This window comes from Crassostrea angulata, unplaced genomic scaffold (genome assembly GCF_025612915.1).
Source record: "Crassostrea angulata isolate pt1a10 unplaced genomic scaffold, ASM2561291v2 HiC_scaffold_74, whole genome shotgun sequence".
Taxonomy (NCBI): domain Eukaryota; kingdom Metazoa; phylum Mollusca; class Bivalvia; order Ostreida; family Ostreidae; genus Magallana; species Magallana angulata.
In genome coordinates, this window is record NW_026441629.1 from 71,821 (window position 1) to 97,066 (window position 25,246).

Here is a 25,246-nt window from a genome sequence, read left to right on the forward strand (position 1 = left end):
AGTTTATAATCTCTTTGACTTAGGCACATTTTTATAATATGGATCCTTGGACGTTTCCGACAAGAATTTCGAGAAAACGTGTAATGAATCATGTTGTGTAATATTTAAAAATAGAATTAATTTCATCAAACTTTGTCTCGGTATTCGAAATATTTCAAAAAGTGTATGGCTCCAACCAATAACGAACTCTAGTCTCGTTTAACCAGATGTTCGGCTGTCTCCGTTAATCTCCAACAAGTAAGAAATACCAGGTCACGTGATAGCTTGATGATGCGACTTCTAAATATAGACTGACACTCTGCTTGTCGGAGATGTACGGAGACAGCCGATGGTTGAACGAGACTATATTGAACTCTGGCGTAGGAATATATACGACTGCAAAAAACGTCTGAATTGTTCGTACTATTTAAAATCTGACTATTTCTTAGGTATTTATAAATAAGCTTCCTTTTAAAAATATGCTTAAGCGTACATTACATCGAATTTATCGATCATTTTCAATAACTAACTCTTGTCAGCGGTGATGATTTGTGCTTAGGTCCAAACACTGTTTCAGTTTCGGTTTGTCAGGGTAACTGCATAGGAGAGTTGATTAAAATCAATTCCCAAAAATGTAAAAAGGTGAACCTAATGAATACTGGAAAATCCTTACCAGTTCGAAAAATAAAATTAAAACAGAAGCTGATATAAAAGCAATGTTTGATTATATGAAAAAGGTCAATTAAGGAAACTGTGGTGATAATGATAAAAATAATTGTGAATTTGTTCTTGATGATACACATAACTCTGTTTTGAATGGTCAGATCACTGAGAGCGAAATTTTATAAGCTGTCTGAAAGCTAAAAAATAATAAAGCCCCAGGGTATTAATGTAACGAATATATATGTACTTCGGTATCACGTGTTTTGCCATTGTTTGTTGATTTTTTTTAACTTGATCTATCATTCAGGCATAGTGCCTGAGGAATGGCTTATTGGTATTATTAAACCAATAAGATACAAAAATAAACGTGGTCCAACCCTATCAGAAAATTATAAACCTATTACTTTATTAAGCTGATTTAGGCAGGTTGTTTACAAGTATACTATGTGAACGTTTGGATATTTTTTCTGAGAGTGTAGAATTAAGTACTGAGGACCAAACGGGTTTTAGGAAAGGATATTGTACGGTAGACAATGTATTACTTTTAGCATTTTTGTGCACATTTATGATTTCTAGCGAGAAAAAACTTTACTGCGCGTTCATAGACTTTGAACAAGCTTATGGCATGGTATGGAGATTGGGTTTATGGACCAAGTTAATAATTATAAACAATTGTGTATGTGGTAAATGTCTTAGATTTATAAAGTCTATGTACAAAGGAATCAATTCAATGATTAGTATTGGACAAGACACTTCAGAATTTTTCATGTGTAATATAGGGGTTAGACAAGGTGTGAATTTTTCACCATTTCTTTTTTCATTGTATATTACTTCCTTGTACAAAATAGTATAAAAGGAGTTTGTAGCCTCAGCGAGAAATTGGAAACTGAGATGCATACCATGTTAAAACTTTTTATCCTTTTTTACGCTGACGACACGGTTATATTTTCTGAGAACCCAGATGATTTACAAATATCACTGATTTTTTTTTCTGAATATTGTGATCTCTGGAAATTCCAGGTAAACATTGAAAAGACTAAAGTATTAATCTTTCCCAAAGATCGTGTTACAAAAAGATTTCTTTTTATACAGAGATGTACCTCTTGAACTTGTGAATGAGTTTAAATATTTTGGTGTTATTATGTCTCGTAGTGGGTCTTTTAAAATTAGAAAAACATTTAACTGAGCAAGCCTCAAAAGCTTTGTATGGAGAATTTAGAAAAATAAGATATTTTTATTTACCAATCGAGTGTCAATTTGATCTGTTTAATAGTGTTATTAGCCCAATCTTATTTTATGGTTGTGAAGTGTAGGGCTACAAAAACACATATATTTTAGAGAAAGTTCATTTAAAAATTTTGAAATTTGTTTAAGTCCGGTACCCCAAATTGTATGGTTTACGGGGAAACTGGACGATACCCTTTGATTATCTTCATTAAGGTACGAATAATTACTTATTGGGCCAAACTTTTACTGGCACTTGATTGTAAGCATACGCATATATAGTATCGCTATTTTTATAGATGTTTTTCTGAGGGTTTGCTTATGCACCCATGGTTGAATTATGTTAGAGATATTCTTAACTCATGTGGTCTTTCCTATGTCTGGATTAACCAAAGTTTTTCTAGCTTCAACTGGCTAAAATCTATTGTTAAAGAGACGCTTATAAATCAGTTTTTTCAAGATTGGTTCAGAATGTAGAAAATGCACCCAAATGTTTGAATTACAGAATCTGTAAGAAAAGCTTTGGACAGGAAACTTATCTTAAAAAACTTCCAATTTGAAATGATTTAAGATTCATATTTACAAAATTTAGAACCTGTTATCATAAGTTACCTATTGAAACTGGAAGATGGAATAAGATAGACAGATGTCATAGAATTTGTTCATTATGTAATAAATACACTTTGGGTGACGAATACCACTATGATATGGAGTGCCAGGTATTTTCTTTACTCCGCAACAAATTAATTGAAGTAAAATATTCCATAAATGTTAATACTTATAAAATTGGGAACCTTGTGAATACCAATGGCATTGATTCATTTAAAAAAAATGTCCAAATTTGTTAAAAAATATTAGCTCGTTTCATTGAACTCTGTACTCTTTCTAACTTGACCCTGCATTTGTACATTTGTAAATATATTTTTTATACCCCCGCTCCAAAGGAGAGGGGGTAAACTGTTTTACCCTTGTGTGTCTGTCTGTCTGTCCGTCTGTCTGTCCGTCCGTCTGTCCGTCCGTAACAAAAAATTCTGTCGCATTTATCTCAGCAACTATTTATCTCAGATGCTTGAAATTTTAACACAGTGTTTGTTAAGGCATGCCATATCGTGGGATATATTTTTGTACCAATCGGACGTCAACTTCCTGTTAGATTACGACTTTGCTTATTTTTAACCAAAATTTTCAAACAAATTTGCGTCAAAGATTTCTCAGCAACTATTGATCGCAGATGCTTGAAATGTTTACACAGTCATTGTATAGGCATGCCATATCGTGGGATATATTTTTGTATCAATCAGACGTCAACTTCCTGTTAAATGACGACTTTGTTTATTTTTTGCCAAAATTTTCAAACAAATTTCCGTCAAAGAATTCTCAGGAACTATTTATCGCAGATGCTTGAAATTTTTAAACACTATATGTTTAGGCATGCCATATCGTGGGATATATTTCTGTACCAATCGGACGTCAACTTCCTGTTAAATGATGACTTTGCTTATTTTTTAACCAAAATTTTCAAACAAATTTTCGCCAAAGATTTCTCAGCAGCTATTTATCGGAGATGCTTGAAATTTTTACACAAGGTTTGTTAAGGCATGCCATATCGTGGGTTATATTTTTGTACCAATCGGACGTCATCTTCCTGTTAAATGAGTACTTTGCTTATTTTTTAAACAAAATTTTCAAACAAATTTTCCTCAAAGATTTCTCAGCAGCTATTTATCACAGATGCTTGACATTTTAACACAGTATTTGTTTAGGCATGCCATATTGTGGGATTTATTTCTGTACCAATCGGATGCCAGCTTTCTGTTAAATGTCGACTTTGCTTATTTTGCATATTCACATCAGAGCGGGGGTATCACTAGTGAGCATTGGCTCACAGATATCTTGTTTGTTTTTTTTTGTACCATTGATATGGTTTGAGAGAAATAAACATTCATTCATTTGTCCTTATCGACATATACATGTAGCCAAACCTTGCCAATAAAGAAATAAATGATAAATACCTTTATACAGTTCAAACAGGCTCAAAGCAAAACGACTAAAAATTCTTATTCATAATATCTGATATATAAATATAAAAAAAAATGTTTGTAGGCTATATGTAGGGGAGGAGGGTACCTCAGTAAACGTGAATTAATTTAAGTATAATTACATGTACTGTAACCATTTTTAAGTATATAATGTACAATAGATATTGTTTAAACATGAACAAGTTTTATATTCCAGATTTTAACAAAACCAAGGCATTTTTCCTTCCCTTAATTTATTTATATAAATATATCCTATTTGTCCAAATATACTAGTATGATTAAAACAAATGTTACAATGCTTGTCAAAATGTATCACATATAATATCAACCAATAGATAACATATAAAGTACATATGTTTTCCTTATTTTGGCTCTGGGAAGGCATTGGCTCTCGGAAGGCATGCAAGTTTTCTCTCTTTTTTTCTTTTTTTACAAAAATTATTCCTAAATGAAAGATTAGACACAAAAAATAGTCGAAGTTTTTATATGAATGCGCCGCAAGTAGATGGGTTTTTCATGTGTACACACAATTATGCTATATAATTATTTCTATAATCATGTCTATGAAGTTAAAATAATGTATCAACCACGATGGTATATTATTTCAATATAAATATGAATTCTTGATATGTTATGATAAGAGAAAATTAAATTAAAAATCGTAAAAGCTGTTTGCCTAGCTGTCACTTAAAATAAAGCAACCTAAGATGCATGTATATTGATTTAAGTTCATGAAAATCATGTTTTCTTAGGAGAGGGAGGGATCAATTTAAAAGGTCCAATTTTACAGAGGAACATTTTAAATGATTTTCAAACTCAGATATTATTATTTATGGTATTACTTATATGGAAGGATAATGAAATATTCTTGATGACATGTTTTTGCAATACTATTAAAATAGCTTTTAAACTTAGAAAAAAAGATTGATTTAAAAGAATGAAACAAATTTCGTATAAATTTTATCGCTTATTGTATAAGCCGATTCCTAGGAACGGAAAATCATGTTTCAAGGAACGCATCACATTTTGATTTATAGTAAATTCATATTGCTGTACATAAATAAATACTTCCCTCTCTAGACTGCGTGGCGATAGTAAATGCGACATCATAAATAATGTAATTTCCGATTTTTCTTTTAAATATTATTTTGACAGCAAACTATATCCGCACAGTCGCCTACAATAAAATTATAATTTCCTTGTACGCAAAGGCCCCTGACTATCTTCCTGCTCAAAAACATTGAGAAAAGTGCCATTTTTGTCAGCCTTGTCGATACCTAAGAAATAAGACAGAATCTCAAAGTCAGTATTTATTTTTGGAAACTGAAACCGGCACTTCCTAAACACATGTATCCAAGGTGATATATGTGCTTTTTATTCTAATTAAATAACTTGAATTTAGGGGCATATTTCAAAAGCAACTGTAACTTCATCTTTTTAAGCAAATCTTTAATTCCATTGCAGTCAGTTGTTGGTTTTTGTTAGATTCAATAAGTTTTACTCATCTTTATTTATGTGTCGACAAGATAGCATGAATACATCGTATGTTAATTTTCGAATCAAGTACTAAACATTTTGAATCCATATTATAATGGTTTCAGATATATCTAGATCTAATTTATGTGATGTGTATACATCATAACAATTAAATTTCTATTTTAGTTTTGTAATCAGTATGTACCAGGTTTCCACAACTTTAATGTCAAGAAGTACCGTCGTGAGAAGAACCGTTATAAATATACAAGGAAACTATAACCTGACACGTATGACACTACTTCTGTTAGAAAAAATAAATTGCATCGACGTTAATGACCAGTTTTTAGGTAAATAAATAAAATATAAGTTAAGTTGTCTAGGTACTAGTGGCATTATTACATATCTTAATATGTACACACATTTTACATACAATATTGCTTCACCTTACAAATATTTCCATTGCTAAAAATTACTTAATTTGATTTAATTATTAAGTTCGTTAAATGAATATTGCAAATCGTTTACTTTTTAAACTTTTTAAAAGACAATGTGAGATTATAAAAAGTTTGTTAAAGATTAAATAGTTTAAAAACACGTCGACATGAGGTGTATTTCATAAATCGCAACTAAAACATGAGCATTAATGAATATCCGTTTCAGTTGCAAACTGCAAAATATAACTCAAGGAAATGTTTATCTATTAGAACATAAAATAACTGTACATGTATTCTGGATACTGAGTGGAATAAAATGTTAACATACAGAAAAGTTGCATACATATTATGTATGTTGGTGACTGTATTGCTTTCGTTCGTGGCCACAGAAAAAGGACCGTGTGTCAAGTAAGGGTTTCTTTTGAAAATCGAATTCTATGAATTTCTTAGAATAAATATATTTAATTGAGTTTAATTAAACTAAAACAAGAAAACAAATGCTTTAATGTGAATTTGTTTATTATTCATATGTTAAGACATGCATACAAATAAACTTTAATAATGCATTAGAAACATCATTCAGTAAACATTGTGCTGATTAAGAAAAGTAATCTATTGATAAAACTATTGAACTAATTGTATAGTTTCAGTGTAAGTTTTGAAAAAAAATTAAAATATTTGATGCTTGTATGTGATAAACGGTTGATTTGTTGTACTTAAGAAAAAATAAATGCAGTATTTAAAAAATGATGAATGTGTTGTTTGATAGAAATGTACAAAATGTACAGTAATTTAAAATATCTAACGTATGGATCCATTGATTTATCTATTCATTTTTTACATAATCATGAGAACATATCTATTATCACTTCTTTTGTTGCTTTACAGTTTCTCGAATGGATGCTGTCCAAATACACGATGGGATGCAGATATCAACACATGCACAGGCCTGTTCCATAATTATATTTAATTACATAGATGATAGATACTAATAAGATAGATAGACAGATAGACAGATTAACGTGATTTATCAGTTCCCAATTCACGTACGCGCTACACCACTCTACGAACATAATCTAGATACTGAATTACAGTATTATTACTTCAGTGATACCTAAATAATACATATTTGTAAACAGACATTTAAATAGATTATTTGTAATGACAGGAAAATTATTGATTTGCGTAGCTTCGAAATTCGCATCTGTCAACTTGTCCTACGCCTATCCGATGAGGACAAAAAACGTATTATGATGTATAATTTCAATACCTATAATCATAACATTAATAATACGGTAAATCTGACAGTCGGTTGACTTTTTAAAGTTTTACCAAACTGCATATATACCAAGCCTTCATATATTGATTTACTTATATTATTTGTCAGATTGTCCAATTGGGTACCATTGGATTAACTGCAGCAGACCATGCGTTTATCCGTATTATGGAGCAAAATGTGCTTACAATTGTTCTTGTGAGAAGACCTACTGCAATGTAATGCTTGGGTGCATATCAGGTATAGACAATTGTAATACTATATGACATACATGTACCTTTTTCTTAGTTTGAGTAGGATAAAATGGACTTATTCTACAATAAAAAATATTTTTGAACCATTTGTTTACATAAACTTTTTAGATAGTTTTCTCGATATTTCACACATGAAATAATATTATTCCTTTATAATTAACCAGAAAACTGCTGCATCACGCTAGAAATAGTTATATTGCCCTTCCGGAAACAGTACTAATTAACTGGCAATAGTTATATTGCCCTCCCAAAACTGCTTTATGGCCATAGTATCCGGTGTGCATATCGGTTCTGTAGAATTCGAAATTTAGAGAGCCAGTTGCTAAGCTATGGCGGCGTGGAAGGGAAAGTAAAAAAGTATCATTTGTTCGGACGCATAAATTATATGTTCTGACGGATAAGTTATTTGTTCGGACCAATAAGGATTTGCTCAGACGAACTAGGATATGTTGAGACAGATAAGCTGTTCGGACGAATAAGTTATTTGAAGGAAGATGTATTAATGTATGAACTACAAGGTATTTCATTATAACAACCGAACAAATTCTTATTAGTCTGAAAATAAAACCATTCCTTCGTCCGAACAAATAGCTTAAGCTTACAAATAAATAGCCTATTCGTCAAAATATCTGAACAAATAACTTATAAGACATGTGAATAAAACAGCAGTCAACTTTTATCTGAGCAAAATAAAAAATTATATACATATATTTTTACAGACAATAAGTCTAGCATTGCAAAACCAATTATCACCGGAATACCTTTGTACGGTAAGCTTAAATTTCGTTATAGTCTAACGCTTTAAAATGACTTTTGCATCTACACGCTTAGTGGTTTTGAAAAAAAAAATCTCATCATTTCTTAATTCTTTGAATACCGAATCAGCCCCCTTTTTTGTGGCTACTGTTATGATCTAGTACTCGGTTATTCGAATAACTGCCGAAGAATGCGAATATCGAATACTGTGGTTTCATCAATATTCGATGAATACCAGTTTTCGTGTGTTTCGTTATTAAGTTGATCCACGAAATTAAGTGTTCATTGAAGTGCAATTTCTATTTACATTTTGTATTAATTGGGGTTATTGGCCACGAATTAACGTATCCTTGAAACTGTAATTTTTACTTTATCCTCGAAAGTTAATACCCTTGAATATTAATGAAACCACAGTAGTTAAATGTAATGGTATTTGCGACAGGTTATTTAGATGAAAATACGTTTAACTTTGTTAATTAATTAAAATGTATTTAAAGTAAATTTGCTATTCGAAGAAAAAACATGATCTAAGCATGATCTAGTAGGTTGTTGTAGTCTAGGTTGGTGACGGGCCTCTTGTTGAAAGTAAAGCCGTAACTTTAGCGCGTCGACGGAGATGAGGCTTGTTCCACAGTAATTAATGGAAAAATGGTTCAGTGGACGAGTCTTTTAGTAGCGTGTATATTGCAGGTTTTATCCCAGAGTCAAAAAACAGCATAAACATTTTGTGTAAAACTTTTATAATTGTATCAGACGTTAGTACCTCATATGAAAGGTTTGTGTATTTAGCACGATTTCAAGCCAGAACCTTTGTCACAACTCTTTTGATTTACTATTCAGTAATCTGGACCGGGTTGATCAAAACATTGGTTAACTTTAACCACTGGTTAAATCCCTTATCCAGTGGTTAAAGTTTGACCAGTGGTTAAACTACGTTGCTCAAAAGTTAACCACTGGCTAAATTGCTTCACCAGTGGTTAACTTTTGGCTAAAGTTAACCATTCTACAAAGCCGGGTAAAGTCTTTTAACCAGTGGTTAAACATGGCTGCAAGGTTGTTGTTTGACATCAACTTTGGCAGACGACACAAGAAACAGCGAATTTACAGACATTTCAGTCATAATTTTGACGAGGCGGAATATAAAGAAAGGTATCGGTTTTCTATGGAATCGGTAAGATTCATTACAGATCTTATAGAACCAGAATTATGCCGCCCCACCCTGAGGAGTCATTCCCTGTCCGCTATTAAGTTTCTATTGTAAGCTCTTAAAATAATTATGATTTTACTGCCCTTTTTTGTATTGACAAACTTCATAGACACTGCTGTGTATACATTCATTTTTTCATATGTTTGGTATGCGGAGCTAAATATACTAGGGGCGAGTACAGTTAGTTCGTTGCATGATCATGAAATTCACATCAAAACAGACGCGTTTTTACGAAGGTACATTTGTAACTGGAAGAGGAAAGATGTTTGTGCGGTTTTATGGTGATTAAGTTAACAATATCGTGGAGTGAATTAAATTCAGGGCCGAAATATGAAATCATTTCAATAAATCTCCCAACGCATCTCTAAATAATATTATCACTGACTGAAGAATGAAAATCTACCATACGTTTCAAATTTTCTCGTTGAAAGACAACGGCATTGAAATGGGTAAATTTTAAAATTTATACATCAAGTTGTGAATTAAATGTTTACCTGTAATGATCAGTCCACCAACCTCCACACCGCCGACAAACCCGGTGAAGTTAGGGGAATCCTCGTGCAGGTCCAAAATCTTTTGTGACACCGCATCGAGGGGGGCTTTCAGTGGTCCACCGCCGGTCTTTTTTTGGTGTACCCTTTGGGACACACTCTCCCCCTTTGCCTTTGAACAGGCCTTACGATACTTTTCCTTCACCTGTTCGATGGTCCGACAGACACCTCCCCTGGCATTTACAGACTCGGTAATTTTTCTCCAACAGTCAGGTTTTTTTTTTGCGTTGGTTACCTGATTTGTTTGTTTACTCTGGATAATATCGATATGTTTCTCAACTTGTTCAATTATAAATAAAATTTCATCGGGTGAAAAGTTCTCACTTCTTTTTTTGGCAGCCATGTTTGACAGACGGACAAAGTAAGTGCATTGTGGGATACTAACGACTGGTTAAACAACAGTAACCAGTGGTTAGTTAACCACTGGCTTAATTCTTTTTGAGCAACACAGCTTTGACCACTGGTTAGTAAACCAGTGGATACTAACTTTAACCACTGGTTAACTTAACCAGTGTTTAAAGTTAAACAGTGGTTAAAGTTAAACAGTGTTTTGAGCAACCCGGTCCTGGTGATTTATAAATGATAGCCTACCAATTCCAGGTACTGGACACAACATTACGAATCCTCCTTACAATGGAAAGAACGTAAAAGGTATACACAATTGAATAATTCTTGTTCTAAAGAGCGGTCCCAATATATGATGCAAAGTCTACAAAAGCATATTGCATATAAGCAGCAACATAAAATATAAAAAAAAAGATATTCAATGTTGTATCACATAATGCATCATTGTAACTTATATCACGGCAAAGGAAAATTGCAAAACTGAAAATGATATGAGAATCCATACAACTCTTCATATAAATACGTGTTTGCCATATCACCAGCGTAGGATTCGACTATCTAGTTTGAGAAATGTCGTCTTCATTATTAGCTTACCTGAGCCGAAAGCACAAGTTAGCTTTTCTGGTCAATATTTGTCCGTTGTCTGTAGTTGTGGTAGTCGTTGTCGTTTTAAACTTTTTCTCATTGTCATTTTCTTCTTCAGAACCACTGGTTATGATTTTAACCTAACTTAAAATAAAGCATCACTTCAGGAAGGGATTTCAAGTTTGTTCAAATGAAATGCCTTGCATTTTTTTGTTGTTTTTTTTTTGTTGTTTTTTTTTTAATAAATTTTTTTTCTTAACAACAAATTGGCTAAAAAGCTCACTTTAGAAATATTCTTCTAAAAAACTCTCAAGCTAGAAAATCTAATATTGGTGTGGAGGCATTTTCAAGTAATGTATTTTCTAGTATGCCCAAATCAGGGTCACCGGGGAAGGATGGGGCCACAATCGACAGATAAAGTTTACTTAGGAATATATTGAGAGAATCTTTAAAAATCTTGTTCTAAAAATCTTTAAGGCCAGAAAAGCTAAGATTTGTGTGGAAGCATCTTCAGGTAGTGTATATTCAAGTTTGTTCAAAACAAGGTTACTGAGGGTAGGGTGTGGCCTCTGTGGGGGAATCGGAACATTATACACCTTTACATACTTTTAACGACTGACCGATCACTAAGTTTATAACCGGTTACCAAAACAGGAACATGTAGGATTGGGGGGGGGGGGGGGGTGGTCCAATTTTCAATAAGAATATAAAGAGAAAATCTTTAAGATTCTTCTACTCAAACCATTGGGCAAAGGGAAGCAAATATTTGTGTAAAAGCATCCTCCTCGTTTAGCTTCTTGGGAAACTTTCTTCGACAAGGGGGGGTCATGTTTTATAACATTTTATAGAGAAAATCTTTTTAACTTCTTAAAAACAATTAAGCCAGAAAAGCTAAAATATATGTAGAAGCATCTTCAGGTAGTGTTGATTAAAATTTGTTCAAATCTTGGCCCCCAGGGGGTGGGACCAAGAGGTGGAATGGATTTTTTTTTACATTGAAATAAGAGAAAATCCTTTTAAAACTTCTTACCTCAATTAAACCAAACAAAAGCTAAAACTTGTGTTAAGGCATTCTCAAAAAGTGTAGATTCACGTTTGTTCAAATCCTGATCCCCGGGGTATATTGGGGCCACAATGAGAGGAGGGTTGTTAATTTTTTTGCGAAAATAATCTTTAACAATCTTCGTAAAAAATTCAGCCAATAAAAAGCTGAAACTTGTGTGAAAGAGAAGATCGTGCAGATTGATATTTTTGATAATGATTCCCTGGAAAAAAAGTGGAGCCACACAGGAGGAGGGGGATTAATAAATAAGTATTTAGAACAATCTAAGATATCAAAAGAGGCTTGCTAATATGTTGATAAAAATCAGTAGACTTAGTTTTTATTTATAATTTAAGATATACTATACTTAATTATTAATATATTTTGAATTGAATACTATTATGCTCATATAATCAGAGTTATGTCTATTGTTGCTCAGGTGATGTGACCCATTGGCCTCTTTTATACTCGTTTTAGAATAAGGAAATTCCACCTCGGTGCCAAGATGCATGGTATATGACTCGGAAAAGTCGCATCCTTGACCGTGAATCTTATATCCTCGGTGGAATATCACCATCCCACACTCGTGATAATGAATTTCTAGTCTCGTTGCTTTGATCATGTGATTTTTCATAATTGTTTTCTATGGTTTCTTAAAAAAGATATTCTTAATAGGTATTCAAATGACCTGTTACTTCATGCAACACATACATGTGACACCTTTAAAAGAACATAGTTACTCATTCCCTCAAATCTATTATCTTCGATTTGTTGAAAAAATAAAAAAAAAACATTAAGAAACCATTTAATATCACATGTACATTGTATTAAAACTTGCATTTTTACAGGTTTTGAACACAACACAACTCAATTAGTATTCAAAATGGAACCAACAAGCAAAAGATACAACTGGATAAACACTGCACTTATTCTGGTCACGTTGATTTTCGTCCTTGTGGCCGTAGCATATTTTATCATGCAAATAGTAGAAAGAAATATGGAAAGAGTATCAACTTCCTAAAGTTAACAGTTTTAAGCATTTCAATAATTATGTGTGTTAGTATATGCATGTAATGTATATACATGTATAGTCGTCTCTCTCTCTCTCTCTCTCTCTCTCTCTCTCTTCTCTTTCAGACAAAATAACATGTTTTTGCTGACGAGTTACGTAATTCTTATGGTGTTATAGAGAGAATTTTAGAAATGCATACGATCTATTTTTCTCATTGATTTACTAATTATAATCAATAAAAATTATGTTATTCTATGGTCAGCACATTCTTTCACATGTACACCCAAGATGATATTTATCGATGGTATGAGGGTTAAATTTTACAGATCAATCTGAACCAGATTATTTCAGGCATTCCTAAAGACATGTATATGAGGGGTTGAAGGCTGCCAAAAATTTATTGTGCAATACTTAACTTTCTTTTACAAGTTTTTTTTTAATTTTCAGTACACTTTATATAGATTTGTTTTTAAAATTAATTAACGTTTTCTATTGAACTAATTTGTAAATGTACATGTATATGATTGTTAGTACTCTTTTCTCGACTCAATGGCTTCCTGTTTTTATTCTGAATATGTGTTGTTGTTGTTGTGAATACCCTCATATAATTGTAACAGGTAATGACCAGAGTGTTTTCATTTTACTTTTGTTATACATCTAAATGTAGGAGATTGGTAACCATCTTTGTTTTGCCTCGGACTGGTGACACGCTTTTTTGTATTAAGCCCCTCATTAACACCAGCATATATCTAAAAAGTCGACAAGAAGGGACTTGTAGACGGAAACATGGTGACTAAATCGTCTTATTACTCATATGTTTTTCAATACATTAACATATATTGTCAGATGGCAAGGGTTCTCAAAAACATAAAACACTTTTTGGTTTCTTATTCATTCTTGATGGAAATATCGAGTGGGTAAGGATCATAGAAAGATTGGCTTTGCATTACCTTTTAAAAACTTTGACGACTACGCATACATGTATATCTATATGTATGGACATTCAGCAGCAAACGAAATAAGTATATGTAATATGTTTTCTTTTGTAACTTACTAGTGTTTTCCCCGTTTCTTCGGATCGTATTCATGTGATTTTTTTTTCCTTAGTTTTATGGATGTGTTTAACATGGGCGTAATTTCTATTAGAAATCCAGATGTATTTTCTATAATACAGATATACATAGATAGTTTTAAAAATGGGTAAATGAAAAAAATCCTGAAGGGGAAGGAATGTCACAAATATTTTTTTATTTGAACTAATAAAATGGCTTAAATTATTCCAGTTTGTCATATTGTTTTGAGGATAAAATACCGCAAACAAGCTTTAAAGGACATCTGATGGTAAAACATTCAAATTCCTCGCCATTGACTGGAGACTGACAGGATGTAGAAATATTTTACATTGCAACCCACATATATATATATTAAGGCTTTATTTATCTACATATATATATATATATATATATATATATATATATATATATATATATATATATATATATATATATATCTATATATATATAATTTTGGCTATGTTGACTACTTTAACAGGTGGTAGCATTGGCTGTTCAGCTAGTAAACTGATGAGTTTAAAACACTGATTCGATGCTCTCACCCCAGATAACCTTTGCGATAGCAACATTGTACAAAACAAACCCCCACTGAAACGCATATTTTTATTGAAGTGTGCCTCATCTATCAAATTACTCCTAAACTGACTAACAAGTATATTAAACATAACAACTGTACGTACATGTAATGCTAAAGAATGAAATATATATTGTACAAGTTGACAATAAAGATAACCTTGAAGACATAAAAAGTGTTTAGATATTATTATACTAAGTCAAAGAAAAGTGACTGTACTTATTTGATTAATTTTATTATTACAATTATAATGGTGACAGTATATCTTGTAAGGCAACGTTTGTTCTGTGTTTCATTCTTTATTTATCAATTGATACGCCGTTTTTACATCATGAACTGGGGACTTCTTTAAAAGTTTATCCTCTGCAATATAAGAAAAAAATATGTATTACAAAGGCAGCATGTACATCATAAGGGAATAACATTAATTATTGCAAGTTTAAAAGATTACCTGCATGCTCATTGCCGTCTGGATTTTTCACTGCTGGGGAAAGTAATCGTGGCGTATTTATTGATAGTATAAACAAAATCTGTATACATGCATTCAAGAAAAGTATAAAAATACTCGAAATGTTAATATCGCCAGTGCTTTGGGGAAAAAATAGTGCACAGGAGGAATACCTTTATTTGTTTTTTTTTATTAATAATTTCTTGTTTTATGAACAATATTAAATGCATTTATGGGTACTCACATTTCTTTTTTCCTTTACAATAAATAACCACCATTGTTAAACAAACGATAAAGATGACTGGCGGTGCAATAGTATACACGTATGCGTCAATTGAAGAATCACTTTCTTTCCAATCACTGTAAATATTTCATATTGTTATTATTTTTTAAGATATTTGTTTGCATCACCATTGGGTGGTTTTTTTTTTCGATATCGTCGGTCGTATGACACACAAGGCTGTCAAGTGTTAATTGTATATCAATATTAAACTGCAATGTCCTTATTAAAATTATTAAATATAATCTTTACTTCATAACTTAAATATAAAGAAGGAAATTTTCGCTGATTGTACAAATTTGATATCGACCAGTCTGTCGGCTTAGCATAACAATATTTTACTGCTACGTCACAGGTAATTGTTTGTATTCGTCTGATCTTGGCGGATCGGAATAAGCCGAAGAGCTGTTCGAAATGAATTGCTGATTGCTACTTGAAGGGTATAAGACAATGTTTTGACGAGCAAATAAAATCTTAACTTTAAATATTACAGTACTGCCAAAAATATGTCAGTGAAAAACAAAATCTGAAAATTTTAGTCCGAATATTCTCTGTTTTGCTAAAAGTCCAAATTGTTTAAGCCCAATTCCATAATATAGAAAAAAAAATATCGAATGGTTTGTCAATAATAGTTCATTATGGTTTCCAACGGAAGACCTTACTATTATTGTGCTTGTAAGATTATTCTTTGAGGCTTCTTATCTTGCTCATTTCTAAACGGTTTTTGCTCAAATTGTCAGGGCTTATAGACATTACAAAACACTATCTATAACATTTCATCAACTTCAAAATTCCTCTTCCTTTTACGAGTTATTCCCCTTTTAAAATTGTTTAGGGACTTTGGTTTCCAGACAAAGGCTCCGAGACTATGATAGCAGGGAATGGGAATCCAGCGAATTTTAATAACAGAGACATTGAAGTTGTGCACACCGATTTTTGTTTTTGGATTACTTTTTTTTTTTAGAAAAAGGTGGGGGGTCAAAAAATAGGAGTCCAAAAAGTGCGAAAATTTGTACATTTTTTTCTTTGTATCTTTTAAACAAAAATATTTAGTTAAAACATGTAGAATAAAAGTTGAGCAGAATGTTAAAGGTTTTCATTTGACACCAAAAAAAGGGGATGGTTCCTAAAATTAAGGGCCAATAGCGCTTGAAAGTGTTTGCTTAATATCTCAAAAACGGTTAGGATTTCGATATGGCTGTCGCTGGAAAAGTTGTTTGTTGGGATCTCATAAAGGTCGTTACAATGTTATTTTTTTTGGTGAATAGTGTTGTATGAGTGTAAAAGCTTTACATGTTAACATGTACCTCATTTAATTTGGCAAGTTAACGAAAGTCTATGTGCGTGCAACTGGCATAAAGTTACGACAGAAATTATGCTGGTTTATACAGGAATTTTTTTTTTATGTTAGGAGTTTATGTCAGTTTTGTTAAGTTCTTATAGTGCACAATCCCTAAAACGAGAATCGGAAAAAAATTCTTCTTCCTTTGTAGTAAAACACAAAGTACGGATTTAAAATAAATCTATGTATTACATTTAAGTTTTCATAAAATCTAAGTGTGCTGGCACGATATAAAAGGACGTCCTGAATTGAGCCATTCAGATTTTTTTAATTGGCAAAAAGATAATCAGATTTGACGAAAATCATTTTATGGCGACTTCTTCTTATGTGTTACATTTTCACTTTCCCATCCGTTTGTTTCTTCGGTCATGTCATAGTCAGTCTGTGTTAATTCAATCGCAGCGTGCGACCGAAAATCTTGTGTCGCTTCAGCGCACACAGCTGAGAACATCTATAGCCCCAGCCGGGTTCTGTTTATGGCTGCATATCATCAATTGTTATGTAATTGAGTAACACTGTATCGAAGGTTATCGAATTTTATTGAGTATACAAGTGTGCTTTCACTACAGGGGTCAATTGTTAAACAATAAGGCTACATGTATTATTCGAAGTCAATCATCTTCACATTATGCATGTAATACATTATACATGTTTTCGCTGTTCCATAGGTTCATATAAGGAAACATATTAGCAAATGTAAATATAAAGATATACATACCCCGCGTTCTCATTGAGCACGCCGCTACATTCAGCATGACGTTTACCACGTTTCTTCCCGTTAAGACATGGTGCGCTCTCTTTCGTATCATTATCAGAGAATGTGGTCTTCGGCGGTGCAATGCATTGTGGATCTAGAAATTATATATTAAAAAGATTATGCTTTGAATACATGCACAAGCTGCAATACGTGGACCATATACATGTGTTTCTAACGAAAATCGGAAAGTCTTAAGACTATCCAAGATAGTTAAATAAGTTTTAACACTCGTTATCGGGGTACCTGTAAAGTGCGAAACGAAAATGAAACGAAACAAAACGAAATCTACCTAAGCGAAACGAAACCTACCTACTAACAAAATGAAATGCAATTTATTTGATATATATACACTGTAAATATAACCATAAATATTTAAAATATAGTACACGTATGCATTTATCATATTTTAGTGTGTGTTTTTGATATAACGGTTTATTCATAAACAGTCTGTGATAACACACGATGAAAGATCAAACGAGTTTGTTAATTCTATCCCCCCCCCCCCACCTTCCCCCACCACACATACAAACACCTACGGTGGGTTTCAAGGCTTCTGTTTTTGATTTTATCAGTTTAATCAAATTTGACCTCCTTGTTTCTACAAAAGGGTCAGGTCAAAGTCACTAACCTTTTTCCTCAACTTAAAGGATGATAAAATGAAATGTAGTTCTTTGCAGTTATGTAGACATCATTATAAGATTTGAAGATTCTATATTTCAATAAAATGATAGAATATCTTAATGTCTATTAGCTTTAGCTTTAATACTTAGTTGGAATAAATATTCAAGGAAAATTGATATTGCTTAGCCCGCATATCCTTTAATTTTCTTCAATTTTGAAGAAACTTTGATTATTTTTTCTATGCTTCCAATCTTAAATTTGATTAAATATTGAATATCAATATCAAAAAGATCGGATTTTTACGTATATTGAATACTTTATATAAGGATATAAATTGATAGAAAAGCTATTATATTGACCATTTAATAAGAGGGAAAAAATCCTAAATTTAATTATTTTTCACACAAATCATTGTATAAAATGGGCGCTTTTAAATTTTTTTAAAAATGTAATTTGATAGGCAAATTATATTTTAAAAACATATTCTGGAACTCGAGCATCCTATCATTACTTCACATTAGTTTAAACAAAACGAACATTGGTGTTGTTGTATACATGTGTTTCTAATGAAAATCTGAAAGTCTTAAGACTATCCAAGATAGTTAAATAAGTTTTTATATATTTTATAACACTTTTTATCGGGGTACCTGTAAAGTGCGAAACAAAAAGTAAACGAAACAAAACTCAGGTGACCTAAAAAATTAATGTTTACAAGGATATTTCTATTTTTGACATGTTTCAAATAATCTAGGTATGTTTGACCTCCTACTGGCCTAAAAATGTATATGTGTTAAATGGTTAGTCCAAGTACTTGACTGAGAATGAATTTCTAAAATAATGTACATGAATATTTGATTGCTTTATATAATATCGACTGCAGCCAAATGTTATGCTTTGTTTATTCCTAAGGATTAATGTGAAATTAAGATTAGTTGTTTTATTTAACTATTAAATCTAACACCCAACATATAGCCAGTTTATTTTTTTCGAAATCTTCATTAAGGTACATAAATGGGGTGATAATATTTTTAACAATCGCAAACAGAGATATCATTAGCAAGCAGTATTTGATATGACAGTGGCATTGTCTATCGCTATGATAATCATCAATCTGAGCAGGATATATGAACTGAGTCGAAGATTTTTAAATTTAAATATCAAACCCTTATGTCACACTTTATCGAATGCTTTGGAAATATCATATTAATTATATATATCTGCATTTTTCAAGGTTTGACATTATATTATCATATATATTTCCATCCATTGCTTAACAGGACAATCTCCTAATTGAAAGCCAAATTTGTCTTCAGACAATGAATTATGATTCTTGATGTGATCAAACATACATTAAAAAATATATTTTCCATAATCTTACAGAAAGAGCTGATCAAAGATATTTGCCTGCAGTTACATGTAATAGGTTGCTGCAGGCAACCTTATTATTGAAGATACGAGGGTTGTCCCAAAATAATGTAGACAGGACACATAATTTATAATTTGTTCACTGCAATTTTATTAGACTTTTACGTTTTCTTAATGACCCTTTGGCAAACAATACTGAAAAATTAAAATATGTACTTTATTTATTTCTCGAGAAAATGAATAATTAGTAACAACAAGTTTTGTCAGGCGGCGCAATGTGCAACGTCGAAAATTTTCAGTTTTACGTTTTTGCTAAACCCTCCACATCGTTTACGATAAACATTTACGTTTTATTTCCGAAAATGTCTTAGAAAAAATGTTATCTTTGAACCCTAAGTGCACATTCAAAATATATTTCTAGTTTTGTTCTGTTTTTTAAATATTTTCCAAGTTCTAACGATCTGTCGGCTCCAAACTTGCCCTGTATAACCTGTTGTCTAACGTCCGCCTTACCGATATGTGTCGTTCTGCATTTTGACGTCCATTGATATCATTCGGGGTTTCTTTTTTTTTCACTTATTGTCACCATACTTGTTCAAATCTTTTCAATGTTGCTACTTATTCACAAAACGCATTTCTAATCGATTTTGTTAATTTCATTTACTTCCAAAGCCGCTTAGGATTTATTTCATGGTCTTTACAAAATTGTATTAGTTACTGCTGCGCCGCCTTAAACGCTGACATTGTCATTTTATTACCAGTTAACTTTTCAACTTGTCACAAAACGCGCTATAAAATATTCAAAAGTTTTGTAATTGCCAAAACATTTTCTGTGTAAATAAGAGAATAATTATCAAATATCTATGTATGTTTTTTTTTTTTTTTTTTTTTTTTCATTCAAAAAGCACTTTTCCTCGAATTTTCATTTCATTATGTTGATTTTAACTTTTTGTTTTTGACATTGCGCCGCATGTCGAATTTCTGATCTAACATGCTTTCATTTCACTAACTTAATCTCAAACAATATTTGATTTTAAAACATTATTTGAATGCAAATTTCTTGAAACCTTTGTGGCAAAAATTTCATCTTCCTTTGTCTCCGATCAACTGAATAATGCCACTTGTCTCCGCTATTTTGGGACAACCCTCGTATGTGTAAAATATATTTGTTTCCATACATATATGGAAAGGCTCCTCTCTTAAGTGACATGTAAAAAAAAAACATATTGATTTACTTATAAATGATCGGGTCTTCTTTAATACCATCTGTTTCACATATTGGAAGTTTCAATTAAACATAGCTGATAAAAAAAAATCTTAATCACTTTTTCGAAGTTCAGAAAATTCCTATTTTAGAGGTCCAATATCATGTTTAGGCAAGTTTAATTCCTCTTCAAATATGAATAACTGACGACAAGAAGGTATTTAAATGTAGATCTTCGCCTTTTTTGTGGGATGAGTTAATATTAATACATAATTATATGATTGGGAAAAATATGTGATTATAAACTAGTAACATATTTGTTGTGCGCTATCACTTTCTTTATGGAATGGACTTATTCTTATCAATCGGATGCGAGACTAGTTTGGCTTTTTCTCCTACTCATTTGTAGTCTAACACTTCATTACGTAACTTTTGATTTTTTTTCCATTGTATTTGTTTTTGTTTTGTAAATGTTACTTTTATGTGTATACGTTTTCTTTGTCTCATTTTCCTTAGAAATTATGTAGTATTCAATGTTTTTTTTTTCTGTAGGACGTATTGTTTTATTGGTATTTGTGTGTTTATAATATAGAAGACGGTAAATATCAAGTTGATCTACATCATTGAACTTATCAGAAGTAAACACTGATTCACTCAAGTCGATAATTATAAGGTCGTCATTTAGAAATTGATAATTTGCCATATTGTAGATTCTTATTTAACAACAAACTGTATGTTGTTTATACGTTAAAAATGTAATGTTTATAAAAGATAAGTGTGTCCTCCATATAGAATCATCAACAAAGAGATTCCTAACTTTGTTAGTTTTGTTACATGTAGTACTAAGTCTATAGAAGTTCCTGTATTTGTTGGCTCCTGAACAACATTATCTTTCATTTGTCGCTATAAAATATGTTTAAATAAATTATCTTAGATACCAATACATTCACATTAAAACCACCACGTAAGAATAATATAATTTCGGTATACATGTATATGGTTCTTTCTATGGGTCTTTCAAACTTTTTATTTATTAATCAGATCCTTGGTTAGGATGTCTATAAATTATACCAATTTACAGGTGTTGATTGGTACATGTAACATGCTTCCCTGGTCTACACAAAAACCGCGCGCAGGAACCAGGCTAGCTTATGCACAAGCTGAATTTTTCCCATTGCACCCGGTTTTACCTTGCTTAAAAATTTGTTGAGTGGACCCGGCAGTCATACAGTACAATATACACTACGTTAAAATTCGAATAATATACAATACGTTATATTTTGAGTTTGGCTTACATTTCACAATGTTATCCGATGGATACCGAAATGAACAGTTGGAACAAGGTCTGGTGTAGTCTTCCACCACTCGTCCAACTCCTTCATCATACAGAGCACAGCAAAATCCTTTGAATTGAATCAATCAATAACTACATGTACTTGCTTGAAAAAAAGAAAAATATTTTGGGTATTTTATCCCGTAGTATGTTTCTTTATGATTTAAAACGTTTAGTTCTCTTAAAAGTTTTAAAAACCATGTATCATTATATCGATATTTGTCATGATTATTGTTTTGAAAAGTTAACAGTATGTGTGATATGCTAAGATACTTGCCTATCTCTGCGTATATGTTAATAAAGGGATTTTTTAATATGTTTTTTGTAACCATTTGAGGTAAAAACCATAATCATGATTTGACATTTACTTACTAGAAACTTTTTTAAATGCCAAAACATTGGCAATTGAATTGCTTTTATTTAAACCATTTGATCTCTTCTAACTGTTCATATACTGCTATGCTTAATACTATATTTTTCTGCTGATCTTTATAATGCATTGTCTTTCGCAACATGCTTTGTTGTAGCTATTATAATTATTTGTCTAACAATATTTTTTTTTTATTTAAACATACCTGTAATTTGATCTCTAGGAGCACATACTTCGGCAAGACCTTCCTTGTAACTAACACAGTGATAAACTAATGGTATTCCAGAACATGACGGATAAAGGTCGCAGGTCTTTTTCGCTGAACGCTCTTGAAAAATTGTTGCATTTGTTGGACATTGCTCCACCATCTCGAGTGATTTTGATGTTTCATAACAGACATCAATCTTAAAAGACGAAAACTTGCATGTTTTGGAAATTATTGAAAATAAAATAGGATTTGGCGAAAACAGCAAACTTTTAACCTTTTCCCTAAATAAATAATAACGTTCGATATGTCATTGATTTAAACTTTAAAATTGAATGTAATTCTATGCAAGAACCGGAATTTCTTTTACAATGTTTATTTTTTTTTTCATAATTTTTTTTTTTTTTTTTTTTTTTTGGGGGGGGGGGGGTCTGTTAGAGTCCCAGAGTTTACAACGTTCACTTGATAAACATTGAACAACAAACAAATCTTTAGTAAGCATGCAACTGAAACTAAGCAAGGTAGTTTTTAATTTAAAATCAAATGCAAATTAAAAGTCAGTAAATGTTTCAGTGGTTGTTAAATAGATATATCTTGCGTCATTAGCAAATATATATGTGAGAATCAGTAATTGTGCCGTAATGTTGAGAATAAGATGTTTGAAGCTGTATGTTACTAAACATGGGCATATTGTGTCGCCAGCCTTATCGGATATCAGATATCGAATTAAAAACGTTTGTTAGTAGGACTAAATGATATAATTTTCATTACTTCAATTTTAATTATTTTAAAATATTCTTCTTCTTTGCTATTCTAGTATAGGTCAGACGATTTTCATATCAAAAGTTAGTAACAGGATATTTTTAATGAGCACTCGTTACTAGGTAACTTGGCTTAAAGTGTTAATGATGGCCGTATAAAGTATTTTGAAGAAACAGTGAACTGTGTGAAGGTATGACGAAATATTAAAAAAACTTTACCTGAAAAAAGGAAGTTCAAACAAATTGAAACTTACGACTTACCTGTGTAAATCTCCTGACGCGATGTTTGCCTAATGTCATACCATTTTTCAAGCATAGTGTTGTCATAAATAGGCACAAAGCACTACGTGACATTAAACATTCACAGGAAAGCATCGTCTAGAGTCTTTACTAAACTATGTCAGACAAAACCTGTAATCTGAAACAGATGCAGACATGCATTGCAAATCCGTGCACTAACCTATAAAAGTTAGCATAGCTTCATTATAAATTTTACAAGCGTTTCACATGTTCGTGTTCAAAGAAAAGTCAACAAAAGTTATTATTTACAAATCCAATGCTAATAAAACATTAAATACATAGCATAGGATGCTGTAATTGAGCAAACAATGCAATGAAGTTTGTCAAAATACAAGATCAAGTAAACGTAAAATGCACTGTCTAGTACGTCTTACCTATGATAATTGTATAAATAAAAAAAGGTATTGAGTCAATCAATGGAACATCCTATTAAAGACTTCAACCTTTGATTCTAATTGAAAAAGGACAACCAGTGCAGACTTAAATACGTAAGATACATACTTCGCGTCGGTTGACAATGGCTTTCGCGGGGTGTCAATTTCAACTGTTATCCTCCCAAACAGGCACTATTTATTTTATTATACTAAATGTCTTCATTTTAGAGATTTTTTTACTGCTTTTATATAGAAATGACGTGAATTTCACGGCGAACCGTACGCGCATAATTTACGCACATGTAACAATTCCTTGTGTTACCCGTTGCTAAGTGTGTTGCTAACGCTAAGGGTAATAGAATTATCAACTGCGTCTAAACCAATCAGATTTAAGTATTTAACATGAAAGTATACTAATGCATATTGGACAATTATGAAATAGATACATCGACATACAGTATAATTGACATTTACATAAAAAAGCTATAAGCCCACAATATAATGCTATTAATTTCACTAAACTTTCCTTAGATTGAATAATCTAACTGTGTCTCGGGAAAGGCCCTCACCACAGTTAGAATGCCCTCCATAAACCCGTAATGTAGCAGAAAAATGCATAATCGCTCCGGAACGATTTTGGAGAAAATTAATGAAGTTGCCTTGAAAATAACAGTCAAATTCATCGCAATAAACCTTGTTGAGACAGTTAATACCTTTCGTTTAAAAAATTTAATCCATATAATGGTAGAATTCAACACTTTTTCACCAACGTACACGTATTTTCTTTTCTACAGAGACAATTCACGGAACGCATTCTATCGTAAAACTGGGTCTGTAGGACATTATTCATTTTTACGATAAAACATATTCTATCTTCACTCTCTTAAGAAATATAATGTGATTTTTTTTTCATGTAATCAAATATTTTTGTCATCACGAAGACAAAAGTAAATACATGTACTTAGTTGAAATGTATATTTGTTATTTTATATTTTTTCTCATAAGAAATGATTAATAGATATGAACATAATATAAAGCACATTACCAATTTCTGAGTTTATTCATGCAATTATGATATTGTGGAAACATAAACTTAAGATCCCGTTAGCGTGGATGTATTGCGCAAGCGCAAGATTGTAAAATATAAAAAAAAATCCAGATGATTACCAGGATTTTCAAGGAATGTTCGTTGATTATTAATTAGCGATGCTTAACTGAGAAAAAATAAAAACAAATTGGTAAACTTCAAGTACCGATGGCGTTTAAAATATATAAAACAAAAGACAGTACTCTTCTTTTATCGGTATTAAAGACCAAAAAATGAGTCTATTAAATACATGGTCTAACATGTACATAATTATGCACGTGTCAAATCAATAAGCGTGAGGTTTCTCTG

The 25,246-nt window shown here is 31.7% G+C and overlaps 2 protein-coding genes across 3 annotated transcripts; one reads left to right on the plus strand and one right to left on the minus strand.

Annotated features, from left to right (window-relative positions):
* The first annotated feature begins 6,131 nt into the window (after nt 1–6,131).
* On the plus strand, nt 6,132–14,246 carry LOC128168979 (uncharacterized). Its single transcript, XM_052835146.1, has 5 exons — nt 6,132–6,223; nt 6,704–6,762; nt 7,203–7,331; nt 8,065–8,115; nt 12,680–14,246. Exons 1-5 carry the CDS (start codon nt 6,132–6,134, stop codon nt 12,850–12,852), a joined length of 504 nt encoding a protein of 167 aa, XP_052691106.1. The 3' UTR covers nt 12,853–14,246.
* Nucleotides 14,247–14,505: 259 nt separating this feature from the next.
* On the minus strand, nt 14,506–23,626 carry LOC128168976 (uncharacterized). 2 transcript variants are annotated; one of them, XM_052835143.1, is made up of 7 exons: nt 23,438–23,626; nt 22,416–22,614; nt 21,803–21,910; nt 17,279–17,411; nt 15,183–15,298; nt 14,942–14,971; nt 14,506–14,853 (listed from the first exon to the last, which is right to left on the minus strand). In XM_052835143.1, the coding sequence occupies exons 1-7, from the start codon at nt 23,549–23,551 to the stop codon at nt 14,783–14,785; spliced, it is 771 nt and encodes a 256-aa protein (XP_052691103.1). In that variant the 5' UTR covers nt 23,552–23,626; the 3' UTR covers nt 14,506–14,782. The 2 variants fall into 2 exon arrangements, with proteins under 2 accessions (XP_052691103.1, XP_052691102.1); XM_052835142.1 differs by having other exon boundaries at nt 14,942–14,974; nt 23,438–23,625.
* Between the last annotated feature and the right edge of the window lie 1,620 nt (nt 23,627–25,246).

Excerpts from the sequence above, each read along its gene's own strand:
- LOC128168976 (XM_052835142.1), bottom strand. The coding sequence starts at position 23,551 with ATGCTTTCCTGTGAATGTTTAATGTCACGTAGTGCTTTGTGCCTATTT. Across the intron at positions 17,412-21,802 it reads ATCGGATAACATTGTGAAAT|ATCCACAATGCATTGCACCG; the intron begins GTAAGCCAAACT and ends TATAATTTCTAG. Across the intron at positions 14,854-14,941 it reads AGACGGCAATGAGCATGCAG|AGGATAAACTTTTAAAGAAG; the intron begins GTAATCTTTTAA and ends CTTATATTGCAG.
- LOC128168979 (XM_052835146.1), top strand. The coding sequence starts at position 6,132 with ATGTTAACATACAGAAAAGTTGCATACATATTATGTATGTTGGTGACT. Across the intron at positions 7,332-8,064 it reads AATGCTTGGGTGCATATCAG|ACAATAAGTCTAGCATTGCA; the intron begins GTATAGACAATT and ends ATATTTTTACAG. Across the intron at positions 8,116-12,679 it reads CACCGGAATACCTTTGTACG|GTTTTGAACACAACACAACT; the intron begins GTAAGCTTAAAT and ends GCATTTTTACAG.